Source organism: Nelumbo nucifera, chromosome 1 (assembly GCF_055504915.1).
Source record: "Nelumbo nucifera cultivar China Antique chromosome 1, China Antique-T2T, whole genome shotgun sequence".
Taxonomy (NCBI): Eukaryota; Viridiplantae; Streptophyta; class Magnoliopsida; order Proteales; family Nelumbonaceae; genus Nelumbo; species Nelumbo nucifera.
In genome coordinates, this window is record NC_142649.1 from 57,883,752 (window position 1) to 57,897,226 (window position 13,475).

Here is a 13,475-nt window from a genome sequence, read left to right on the forward strand (position 1 = left end):
TTTGATAGCAGCAGTCTAGGCAATCCAGGGCCTTCGGGCATAGGAGGGATCTTAAGAGATAAGGATAGAAACATCCTATCCCTATCTCAGGACCAGTGGGAGTTGGAGATTAAACAAGGGCTGAGATACTGGCTGCGGTGCAAGGAATACATGCTGCAAACCAACTAGGAGTGGAAAATCTGATAGTTGAAGATTTTAAGGTGGTAGTGGGTTGGTTGTCGAGTCCAGATACAGTTCTATGGGGCTATAGGGATCTTCTTAAGAAAGTTAATTGGCTCACAAGGAATAAGTCGGTCACCTATCAGTGGGTCAGCAGATCGGCAAATGCCATGGCAGATTCTTGGGCAAAACAAGGGGTCTCAAGGGTTGAGTTATTTTCTGCCACTCTATGATTGTATTCTGTTAAGTTTTGTTTTATGCTCTCACCTCTAAGGAGAGGTAACATCTCATGCTTCCTCTTTGGGTGAATGTACACTCCCTTTCTTATTAATAAAATCATTATTCACTTATCACAAAAAAAAAATTAATTCTATACCTTCTAAGTCACTTATTATGATGCAACAGATAAAGCACTAATCAACCCAACAAATCAAAATCATTCTCTGGCTTTCGGAACAATTACCTGTTTCCTTGACACAAAATGATATCTCCCTATTTTTCCCATTTTAGTAACCTAAAAGAAAATTGTTGAATAGAAAAGGAGTGTTCCTTGAAGAGTTCAAACTTAAAAACAATTTTAAGTTAGTGTAGTAGCATAAAAAGGAGCATATAATTTACCACTAACCATTCCAAAGTGGTGGTGTGTTGGTTGAAAAATCCTGAAGAGGCTATGTGGCATTACAAGAATGAAATGAAGAAATTTAGTTGGTTGACAAGGAATAATGTTGGTCACTGTACAGTGGGTGGGGAGATCAGCAAATACTTTGTCAGATGTGTTAGCCAAGCAAAGGGTAAATAGGAAAGAATTGTATTGGGCTCAGTTGTGATTCTTGCTTTTCTTTCCTAGTTTACTTGTAAAATTCAAGGAGGGGCTGCAGCTCACACCTCTCCCTGGGATGTTGTATGAACTCACTCTAAATCTGTTTCTGAATTAATAAATTTATTATCATTCATCAAAAAAAAAAATTACCACTAACCTTGTTATGAAGCAGTTTTTTCCAGTTGAAGTCAATATTTTTATTCAGTTCCCACCCATAATTTCTTGCATCCTACAAAACGAAAAGACCATATATGACCTTCAAATTAGAAGCACTGATATGAACCAAAGAAAGTGAACCAATCATAATTCAGGCATACTTTAAATAAAAACATCTTAGGCAATGAAATGAGATAGACAATAAGTTCCACAAAGACTTTTCACTTTCAAGACATAAAGAAAGGTATCAAATACTAAAAGTCTATTGAATAGTAAAAATAAACAACATGAAGGGTAACAATGACAAAAGTTTGTTGAAAATAAATTTGAGGTTTCTCAAAAAGAAGAGTATGTAATTTGTGGAATTTGAGACTAACGATTTTATGAATTTATGTTTAGAATTTATTTATAATGTTTATGATGTGTTGTAGGAGTAGATTTGTCAGTTTAGGACTAATTACTAATCAGCAGTGTGATCTGGTCTGAAGCAACTTTAAATAAAGGTAAAACAGATGAGAAATTCAACCTGTTCTGGTTCAAGTAGAAGAAGAGAGAAGTAGAAGAAAAGAAGGATATGGATAAAAGCAAAGAAATTGAACTAACTGACCTCAACTCTCGCCTTTCTTTTTATTTATTTTAATAAAAGAACTGAAATTACAAGGCTGCCCTCAATTAAATAAATAAAGAGATAACAAGAAAACAGCAAGGGAAAAGACCAAACTGACCCTACTGACAAAATTACTATAATTTAACACTCCCCCTCAAGTTGGAGCATATATATCATAAAGCTCCAACTTGTTACAGATATACTTCATCTGTGCACAATTCAAGCCTTTGGTGAAGAAGTTGGCTAGCTGATCTTCAGATTTCACATAGGGTGTAATGATCTCCCCACTAACAACCTTCTCTCTCACAAGTTTGGAGGAGTAATCAGGGACGAGGAAGGAAATAAGTGTGCTTTCTTCTCAGGTCCAATTGAGCAAGGCAATGTGGCAATTAGAGAAATCTTGGCAGCTGTTTTTGGAGTTGAGAAAGCCAAGAATTGGGTTTTGAAAGATTAATTATTGAAGGTGATTCCAAAATAGTTGTGGATTGGCTAAAGTTGTTCCCTGGCATTAGTTTGAGGGGGGTTGTAGAGAATCTATGGGTTGATTCTTAATTTCACTTTATTTTCCTTTTGGAGCATTTTGTATTGTATGTCATATGTACCATATCATTGCTTGTATAGTTTCTTTTATTCTTGTAAGAGAAGGCCACAACGGTCCTTTCTCACTCCTTTTACATCATTAATATATAATCTTTTCATTTTAGCATGTGAATCAACACACTCCCTATTCAAACAGTGTCTTATTTGTTACTGATAAAAAAAAAACAGTGTCCTATTTGTTCCATTAAAAATGTACCACTTCCACTTTATCTTGTTCCTTGATCCCCTCTGATGCAATCTTACATTTAGTTTGACCTTCTTGAGTTTTCTCTTCTAAACTAGTTGTTTCTTTTGTTTTCCTCAAACTAGTCTTTTTGACATCTCTTCTCTTCTCATCAATGCACTCACACCACACCCTTATTTGTCTCCATTGTCCCTATAGATGAATCTTGTAATGCCCATACATAATCTCCTTACCCTCAGTCTTCAAACTTCTATTCCCCACTTCCTTTGAATCCCTTCTTTTCTTCTTCTGATCTCTTATTTGGTTCTACCCTTGTGCTAGTTTCGCTTCCCCAACCCTAACCATCGGTTGGACCCATGGTCTATTATAATCATCAATTGGATTAGGTACTTTCTTGGAATTAAAGTTGCCATGTCCCATAAAGGCATCTTTATTCCGCAAAGAAGTACATCCTACATCTTGTTAAGCATATAGGGAAGACAGGATTGAAACCTATAGATACCACCATGGAACTTGATCATAGATTTGGTCAACATATGCACTATCCTAGGGCATTACATATCTTGAAGCAATTAAACATGCCATCAAGTACTTAAAAAAGCATCATAGAAGAGGGACTCTTTTCTTTAAGCATGGCCATCTTAGAGTGGAAGCATACACAAATGCTAATTGGGTAGGATCAATTGATGACTAGAAATCTACTACAGGTTACTGCACTTTTATAGGAGAGGATTTAGTAACCTGGAGAAGTATGAAAGAAGTGATAGTAAAATGAACAACAACAGAGGTGCTATGGCATATGGAGCTGCTAAAGTCTTGTGGATATAAAACTTGCCTCTTGAGTTGGGATTTCCTATTTCTGGTTCAATGTCTCTCTATTATAAGCAAGTGGCAATTAACATAGCTCATAACTAGATTCAAAACGAAAGAATGAAACATATTGAAGTTGACAAGCACCTCATTCGGTAAAATGTCTTCCATTTATAAGCTTGAACGAGCAACTTGCTCTATATTTATTAAGAAAATAAATAACCTGTGTCATATTGAGCTTTGTAACAAGTTGGGTAAGTGTGATATATTATATGAATATATATACAACCCAACTTGAGCTTTATAACAAGTTGGAATGTAGGGGTATTAATGTCCTTTCCCATGTTTAAATACTCTAACTAATAAGCTAGTTTGGACACCTGCCACACATATTGAGATTCTTTCAACTTGTCTTTTCCTTTGTCTGTTCTTCCCCCATCCCTCTCTCTCTCTCTCTGTGACATCTATGACAGATAAAAAGTAATAAAAAAATAAATAGCATCTCTTAAGGTGATATAGAAATTTCAATGATATCTTTCATCACACATTCTATCCCAAAGACATCTAATGAAATGCCCAGCACAAACAAATTCATTAGCTTTCAGAAATGTAGGATGGCAAGCATTAATAAGTTGGAAAAGGTGCTGTTAACTTGTGGTTTGATTTCTTCCCAAGATAATTGTTTTTTATACTTAATATTGTTTATTTTAATGTATTAAATTATTAATAACCTTTCCTCATTTAAAAGGTCAATTGACAAGAAATTTGGGTAGAAGAACTCAAGTTTTCAGCCGCAACAGATTCAAAAAAGAGATTTTAAACAACATGCAAGTAAAAGGGTCACTACAAAGGCTCAGGGAGAAATCAGAAAAAGTAGATGTAACTTAACTATAGCTTATTATTAAGGGTAACAGGCCAGACAAGGCAAATTGGTCTATGTAATGCACAAGTCAAATGGCCTAGTAAAACAACTAAAGAATAATCACAATTTGTTGCAAATATATTCATTACGATCTTCATCAAAGTAATGCATATTTTGGATATACTAGAAACAGAGGAGGATCTCACCTCAAATTCACCTCCGTAAGATGCTCCATATACCAAAATTTTTTTAGGAACACAACCACGAATAACACACCTACGATAAAAAATAAAAAAATAAAAAATAAAAAAAAGAATTGTAGGATAACATGGAAACATTCAATGTTAGTGTCGAAATATCAATTGTTCTATCAGCATATCACATCGTGTACAATTATAAACAAATTCACCAATTTAGATCCTCAATAAGAACAAAACTATGATACCAACCAACAATCACTATAATGTGTGGTTCATTAAAAGATCATCTTCAACAAAAATCTCTATGAATTTGATGTAAACTACATGATTGATCATGTTGAGCTATAGGGTTGTTCATTTAAAACTGAAGTAGATCAAAATTTGCAAGTTAAAAGGAATGGAATTGAAGCAATGAATAAAAAGCAAATGCATTTTCTCCAAAAATAAGCAATCCAAGGGGTTGTTTGGCAATGGATGAACTAGCTGAACTGAAAGATTTGTTGCTTTTCCTTTTAGTCGATAAAGCATATTCACTAAGGTGGCATTTGATAACTGCTGAAAAGATTTCAAATTTTTAAAAAGTGTCATTCAGCATTTCAGCAACTCGAGGACCTACTTAGTTGCTTAATGATGAAGCACAGGCATTGGGGTGATTATTTTACCCTGAAAAATATTATCACATACGGACAATACCCCCAAATTTAAGTCATTTTTTATGTTTGGAATCTTTTCTGCATTCCAGTTTCAGCACCTACTTCAGCAGTTATTAGTAGGGCATAAGTATGGGGCATGCTACTTAATGGTGGAAATGCCCCAACACACCATTTAGACATTAAGAAGCTTATCTCCTACTTTATGATTTATTCACTAAAAGATAAAGCAATAAGTCATTCAGACCCATAAGATAGTAACCATCACCAATGTCAGCAGTTCAGAATTAAATAGAGCTTTCAGAAAAGTAGCAAGTAACAACTGATACAAATAACGTATGGGTTGTTTTCTATTACATGAAATTCTTAGTGTCACTTCTTTTCAGATATATAAGTATAAACAGAGAAGATCATTTTATCAGAAGCTGCAAAATGGCCAGAAAGATGTTTATCATTTACAAAGAAAATGTTGAGATAGGGAATCAAAAAGATGGAGGAAAGATCACCGACTTACGTTCCACCGACTCCACCGACGACTTCTGAGCTGATTGGATGAAACGGAAGCTCACAAATTGCAACCTTGCAAAATAATTTCGAGAACGGAATTATGATGAAAAGGGGAAAACAATGAGGTTGATAAAACTGTTGCTTGAAGAACCAAAATCCATATAAAATTTAAAAGAAAAAGAAAACTGGGTGATATATGTAAGAGAAATTAACCAAAAACAAAAAGAAAATGTCAGTTTATGCATCAGTGGCCCCCAGGAAGAGAGAGAGAGAGAGAGGCATTAGATATGAATTCATTTAAAGGTATTTTTGAGCTTAGACAAAAAAAATATGTGGGAAAATGAGGAAAATAAAATGCATGCAAAAAGAAAGAGCACAAAAAAGAAATAATATTAAAATAAGACAAGAGTACCACATTCTTTAATAGAAAAGCCAAGTTCAGAAGTAATTCATTTCTAGTTCTTCCAATAGTTACCTTAGCTCCGTATCCAGCAGAAAATCTGGCGGCACGCGTACCACCACTTCCAGCGCCGATAACAAACAGATCAAAATCGAACTGCGCTTCTTCTTCATTGGAGCTGCCCACCTCTCCATCGATAAGCATCTTTCTCGACATGGTTACAGAACGAAGCAAGCTGAGGTCACATCAAACACCAAAATCATCACCAGAAAGAACATAATCAATCATAATGGAATAACTAGATTGGGGATTCAAAAGTGAAAAAAAAAAAAAAAAACTTAGTAAAAGTTAAACTAAAATATCGAGATTCTCCCCGGGAATTCCATGAACAAAAAACCTGTAAAACGGGACTCAACGAAACCAGTTGGAATTTGCTTTCCTTCACTCACTTACTTTGCAAAGAGAGAATCAGAGAATCAGAAACTTCAATGCGAGTTTTTCTATGCAAGCAGAATAGTCAACCGAGAGACCGCCAGCAAAGGAACTGATCCAAATGTGAAAATAATATTCTTAGGATTTTTTATTACATAGATGACAGAGGCGGAGGGAAGTAGACAAGTTTCGTGTCGGTCTTCTCTTCGATTCTCGTTATTCAAACAACAGGTTAACGGGATTATGTTACGGGGGAACCATGGTAATGTCGGAGCAATAACTTCTCTTTTACGTTTTAGCCCCTCGAGTACTGAAAAATAACGAAATTACCACAATTCGATGAGGCCAACGACCCACGTTCAGTCTGACGAGTGACGTCCATAAATCATGGCGATCTCCTACTAGAGAGTTGGAACGTGTTATCTTGGTAGAGATCCGGATTCATCCATAAAAAGGCAAATTCGATAGGCCGGCACCGGTCCGTACTTCAGTTGGACTTGGAGGCATGAAATGCATGGGAGGTCATAGGCTTTTGTGTGTAGAGACCACACATGACCCGCCATGAATAAAATATCAGATTGTGTTGATAGAGAGTTGGAACGTGTTATCTTAGTAGAAATCCGGATTCATCCGTAAAAAGGCAAATTCGATAGGCTGACACCGGTCCGTACTTAGAGGCATGAAATGCTGTGCGTAGAGACCGTGCCAAACGGCAATAGACAATAGTACCACAACCATCACTCAGGGTGACGGGATCTGTTCCTTACAATAGGCGCCTGCGCCTCACAAGTACATTCACCGTGCATTGGGAATATCTCCCATCAATAATAACTAATAAGTGCGGATGTGCATGTGAGGCGTCTGTGAGGCGTAAGGTGTGAAGAGCAGATGCGGTCTCCAATTCAGGTAGTCAGGTGTTGTTTGGTATTGTGGACCTTGTGGTGGGTAGATATCCATTTCATTATATATAAAAATGTGTCTCCGAGTCTCCGCAAATGTACATTCTTTTTTAGTTTTTTTTTTTTTTAAGTTCAAACAAAAACAATTCATTTATTTCGGTTACAAAATATCAGAAGTTACAACGAATGATCGCTTTTGGACACGAAGACCAAGTACACGGTCTGTTACAAGAATAAAGTCATACCTTGTAACCCTTGATAAATATTGATTTAACATAATGTAATAAAAATATTTATATTTTAAATCCCAATGCTTCCCAACACAATATATGATTAGAGGTGTGATGAATTCTAAAATTTATTTGATAACAATATAAAACGCACCTCATATTTCACTTTACGGTTATTATGGGGCATCAATAGGGCTGAGCATAGGGGTATTCATAAAAAAAAAACCCGAAAACCAAATTGAACCAAGAAAAGCATACAAAAAAATGTGGTTAATTGAATTGATCCATTTGATTTTTATTTGGTATTTTTGAAAATGAATAATTGGTTTGGTTTTTAGTTAATCTAGAAAAAATAAACAATGGTTAACCAAATTCATCCATTTGATTTCAGTTTGATATTTTAAAAAAATCAAAGGATCGCTTCGATTTTTTGTTAACCTAGAAAAAACTTATGATTAACTAAACTGACCTGTACATATATATACATATATGTATGTATGTATATATAATATTATAAATGAATATATATTTAATATATGTCACTTGTTATCTATGTATTATATATATAATATATATATATATATATATATTATATTTGTGGTTATATATTCATAATATATAATATATTATATATCATTTATTATTTATAATATATGTTATAAATATAAAAAATGAAAAAAAAAATAAAGAACCGAAACTGATCAACCAATTAACTAGTGATACTAATTTAGTTTTGGTTCAAAAAATTACAAAAACCGGTAAGGCCAATTCAATGTCAACAACCATGACTCAATTAACCAAATCATGAACACCACTAGATAAACATGGGCTAGATAAGGCCAGACTTTATACTTATGATAAGGGCTATAACCTAGGCCCAGGTTCTAGGCCAAAAACACAATTCTAGGATCAAGCCGGCCTAGACTTGATTTTGGGCCAGGCTGAAATGATCACTAGCATTGTTTCACAGTCCATATCACAGCCATTGCATTCAGCTAATGAGGTTTCGCTTTCATTGAGGGGTTGGGGCATTATTTGGGCGACCATGCGGAGAACAAGACTATTCTAGGTCTCCATGTTGTGGACCAAAGTCACCAAACTATTATTTGATTGGGATTGCTACTGATGGGAACAGAATGGGTGGGTAGGATATAGTAGGGTGGTCAAGGTTCAAATCATCATGCACCCAATACGTACAAAATTGCATATCAGGTGTGATGTGTTTGGATGAATCAAAAACCATTTTTTTCACATTTTTGACAATGGCTTATATTATTTAATGTTTAAAACATTATTCCTTGAAAAAGTCTTAAAATTGGCATATTGAATACAATACAACTGAATCTACCCGATTTGCCATTGGAACGTGACCAGGTGGCACTGATATAAAGTGGGAGCTTTAGATGTTGAGTTTTTGGGTCCAAAAACTATATATTATATATTGAATTATTGATCTCAAGGTTCAAATTTTCGATATAATATACTCCGCATCAAGTGTATCGTATGATATTTGGTGGTTATTCGAAACCCTAAATAAGGGTGTTTTGGAATTTAGACCTTTTGAGAAGGTAGGCAGACCTAAAATCGACCCAAGCATTTTGGAGAAGAAAACTAAAAAGAAGGTATTAAGTATTGAAACACTATCGATACTTTCAACCATGATTGACCTTTTTAAGTGGTGACGATGACCCACCTTTATTGAGGGGTGACCCATGGAGCACCATGTCGTGGATAAGACCTTGTTTTTTGTTAGGGTATTGAAAAAACAGGCGGGGCTGTTCCTATGAGTCCGAATCTCTTGTTCACACAAATTCTGTCTATGTCTATTCATATAATATTGCAGTTACACATGAAGAATATCTCATCCTCTTATGTAAGGGGAGATATTCTAAATTCACGGGGGTAATATGTTGTGGGTAGACGTGGGCAGAGTTCTAATAGACAAGAGATCCGGAGTCTGACATGAACCAGGCAAGAGGATTTATATTAACATGTTAGGATTTGGAGGTCTAGATTCTATTGGACTTGGGGCCTAAAGGAGGTTGATGGGGGTTATTTAATTTGGGCCTTTTTGACTTAGCTTGTTATTGGATGTTTTGAAGAACTTTTCTTTTTTCTTTAGCACAAGGGATGTTTCGAAGGTCAAGACCAACTATTATGGAATGGTCCTCAATCTATAGAGTACAGACAGTATGCACAAAAAATCAGAATGAGTGGGTGATTTTAAACCATTCATGAGTTATCCTTAGAGCTTTCAAACTTTTTCCTTTATTCATGCATATGGGTTTTCTTTATTTTCAAGAGGAGAAAAAAATAAATACATTCTGAAAAGAGAGAGCATCGGACATGGACATCACGTTATTCTGTGGTGATATGATCAGGAGGAGTCTATTTCAGGAGAGCAAATTAGTGGAACTTGATAGTTGTGTTACCGGTTGTGAGACCAATCATATACACCCCACACCAGCCATAAAGTGCACATTGCTCACAACCACTCACCTTTCACTTATCATTTATGGCTGGAGAGTGGATTAGCTGTATTTATAGATGTTTTAAAGGTTGTGGGACCAATCATTTTGCTTTACATACCATAAAATATCTATGGTTGATCCTATTAGGGGTGAGCATGGGGTCGGTTCTAGGTTCAGTTTGGTTCTAGGGTTGGTTTTGGCCTTGGTGGTTCCGGGGTCAGTTTCACGGTCCATCCTTAGAATCCGTTCATTCTTTTACTTTCCCCTTTCAAAAAAAAAAAAAGAAAGCCTGTTCTTTAAAAACTTAATTTTCACCAAATATAATATATAGTTTAAAACTTATATTATTTTTATTGAATAAGTTGAATAACTTAGGGCCCGTTTAGCGCGTCTTTCCATGCGGTCTTTCGGCTGTTCACAAGCCAGGAAGACCGAAAATTGGTCTATTTCCATTTGGCACGCGGAAGATCTAGCCGCCAAAAGATGGGACACCGAAAAGACGCGCGAAGCCCATTTTTGGCTGATTTCGAGAAGCTCCAAATGAAGCTTCCCGTGTCTTTCGTGTTTTATTCTCGTGCGGAAAGACCTGAAATGATGCACAGAAAAACGTGTGTCTGCCAAACGGTCTCCGGACTGCCCAGATCTTATGTCAAAAGCTCAATGTGTCTTTTGACTGTTAGAGCTACAAGAAGATCTTCTCAAAAAGACTTGCCAAATGGGCCCTTAATACGTAAATTATCATTATATGGTTCAGAACTTATAATTTAAATTTAAATTTAAATTTTGTAAATATTAAATTTTATATTATTTATTGTACACATTCAAATATTAAAATGTAAACAAATGATCAAATCACTTAAGTAACTCAATGGTCAAATCAGACCATGGCCTTTGTAACCATGAGTGCTTGGTTTCAAATTTTTACATCCCCAAAAGTATTTGTGGGTTTATTTCAAGGAAAGTTCGGTTCCAAGGCAGGTTCCACTAAGGTTGACCAAGGGCAGTTCATCAGATTGGTTCGGGTAGGGTAAACTCCTAGACTCTAGGACCAGCCTGGGTGGGGGTTGGTTCCAAGAATTTAGAACCAAACCCTACCCTGTAACTAGACCTGTTCATGGGCCGGGTCGGGCTCAGGCTAAGCTTTTACTCTTCATGAATAGAAATTTGTTAGGCCCGAGCCCGAAGCCCGACGATGAGTGTTCACCGATGACTGTGTTCGTCGGATCTGAGTTCGCGATGACTATGAGCTGCGATTTTAATAATGAAAAGTGTGTTAGTTCGGGTCAAAGAGAGAGAGAGAGAGAGAGAACTCACCGCCGCTGCCGGTGCCTATATTCGTCGCCTTGCTGGTGTTTGAGATTTGAAAGAGAAGTGAGAAGAAAAACGAGAGAAAGAAAGAGAGAGAGAAGGAGAGGACTCATCGCCAGAGTTGTTGAGTCGATGAATGTTCGCTGCCTCGCCGTTGTGTAGCTGCTTGAGAGTGTGAGGACTGAAGATGTGAAGACTAAAGAGAAGAGAGGTTCGACTAAGGGGAAAGATAAGAGAGGTTCGACTTAGGGAGTTAGGGATTTTAAATTTTAGTCTATAGGCCGGGCTGGCTCGGGCTCGGGTCAGGCTATTTTGGCAAATCCCGAGCCTGGATCAAATTTATTATGGGCTGGGCTTTTTGGCTTGGGGTTAAGCTTGTAGACTCATTTGTGTGTTCAAGCCCGTCCGGGGGCCGGCCCATGAACAGGTCTACCTGTAACAAATTGGGTATGGCCAATTCAAGGCCAATTCGAGGTCGGTTCCATTTGGTTCCGAGTAGAACCTACCCATTTTCTCACCCCTAGATCCTATGGCCTACAAAATAGCTATAACATTTAGCTAGTCTATTCCCTTATGGTAGGCGTGGGGCATAAAGAATATTGGTCCACAGCTAGGTGTATCAATTGGACTGGATTTGGTCCAATATGAGTCCCTTATAAATGGATTAGGTCCAATGCAAGCCGATGAATGCTTTAGACCATTTTGGACTGGTCCAATTCAATGTCTAGATTGTCCAATCTATTCAAATTGGTTCCAACCCAAACCTGGTCCATCAACATATGTATTCTTATCTTTTATCAATGAACCAATACAAGTATCAAATTGGCTCAACACATGCAAAATTTCAAGGCTACCAAACTAATAATGATGCTACAGCTAAAAGCATAAACAAATAAACGGTGACCAAAATAATTTCCATTATTTGTCATGTATAGATTTTTTTTGTAAATATTTGTTATATATGACCGTTATTGAAGTCGACATTTTAAAATTGTAGGACAAAGGGGTGCTTTGATGGTATTACCATGTACATAAACACATAAGGTTGATGTCACTCAATTCATGTACATAAACACATATATATCCATGTACATAAACACATTTTCAACCTTTGATGGTATTACCTCTTATAGACCATTGAGGTTTGATGTCACTCAATTCAGAGAACATAATAAATGTTTTTGTTACTAGAAAAGCAACCAACTTTATTCAAAACACACTGTATGACTGTAAAGTAAAATGCTTCTCTACTTGAGAAGAGAGCTCATTTTCCATTTAGTGGGTCTTCTCTAGTCTGCACTCTTTAAGTCTTAACCATCGGAGTTACTGTATTATGTATGGTTCAAAGTGTTATATATTCACTTTATAGGTGAGGGGCTGAAATCATAAAACATAGTCTTCCTTGTTTCAGCTATCCTAAACTGGACCCTTCAACTTGAATATTGTTGGCTGGCACTTTTGGCTCTTTGCCTCTTTTTGGTTGGGCTTGAATTTGAGTAATTTCAGATTTTTCAAAATTTATTAGGCTCATCTGATATCCAACATACTAAACTGGACCTTTACACTGTCTTTGGTTTGACAAAAAATAGAAGAAAAGTGAATCATAAAATACTTTTCCCCAACAACTTTTTGTTTCTCTCTTATGTTCTATATCAAACCAAACATAGCCATAGGTTGAACACCAAGGTTGGTCATCTTGGATCCTTGGGTTAGCTAGGAATAACACCTAAACCAAGCTCAAAAAACATTGTGCAGAATTTACCTTGACCTATTGGTGTTTTCCCCACCTTTACTGAGTTGATTATCAAAGGCTAATTTGACTATCCCCAAAGAAGCCCAACCAAATATTTGCCCTGATTATCAAAGCCGATTTATTTCTTCAATGCATTGAGTTGGTTGGCCCTTGTTTGGATCCTCATAATTTTTCTCATATTCAACTAGCTCCTTTGGCAAATTCTTTAGAAATCAATTATGCTTTTTTTATCTCCAGAATGGTGATCCTCTTCGAGGTGGATAAGACAGATGATGAACCATAACATGTCAAAATTATGATGATGTTGAAAAAGAAACAAATAGTCATTGACAGAAAGATGCCTTTGCTAGGTTAGCAACAAAAGTTTGAGTGAAGAGCTATTTGCAATCTGTTGAGACACATGTGGTTGGGTATGAAGTACTGGACC

At 36.3% G+C, this 13,475-nt stretch overlaps 1 protein-coding gene across 4 annotated transcripts in view; it reads right to left on the minus strand.

The window, feature by feature from the left end:
- LOC104585819 (glutathione reductase, cytosolic) overlaps positions 1-6,737 on the minus strand; it is a 77,073-nt gene extending 70,336 nt beyond the window's left edge. For 2 of the 4 annotated variants that reach the window (XM_088894191.1, XM_010242819.3), the window contains exons 1-5: positions 6,409-6,624; positions 6,031-6,190; positions 5,563-5,627; positions 4,405-4,474; positions 1,137-1,208 (exon numbers count right to left, since the gene is read on the minus strand). In XM_088894191.1, the coding sequence (XP_088750317.1) occupies positions 1,137-1,208; positions 4,405-4,474; positions 5,563-5,627; positions 6,031-6,171 (348 nt within the window). In that variant the 5' untranslated portion in view covers positions 6,172-6,190; positions 6,409-6,624. Of the gene's footprint in view, positions 1-1,136; positions 1,209-4,404; positions 4,475-5,562; positions 5,628-6,030; positions 6,191-6,352; positions 6,625-6,717 lie in introns of those variants that run through there. The other 2 variants (XM_088894175.1, XM_010242820.3) reach the window with 2 other exon arrangements.
- Between the last annotated feature and the right edge of the window lie 6,738 nt (positions 6,738-13,475).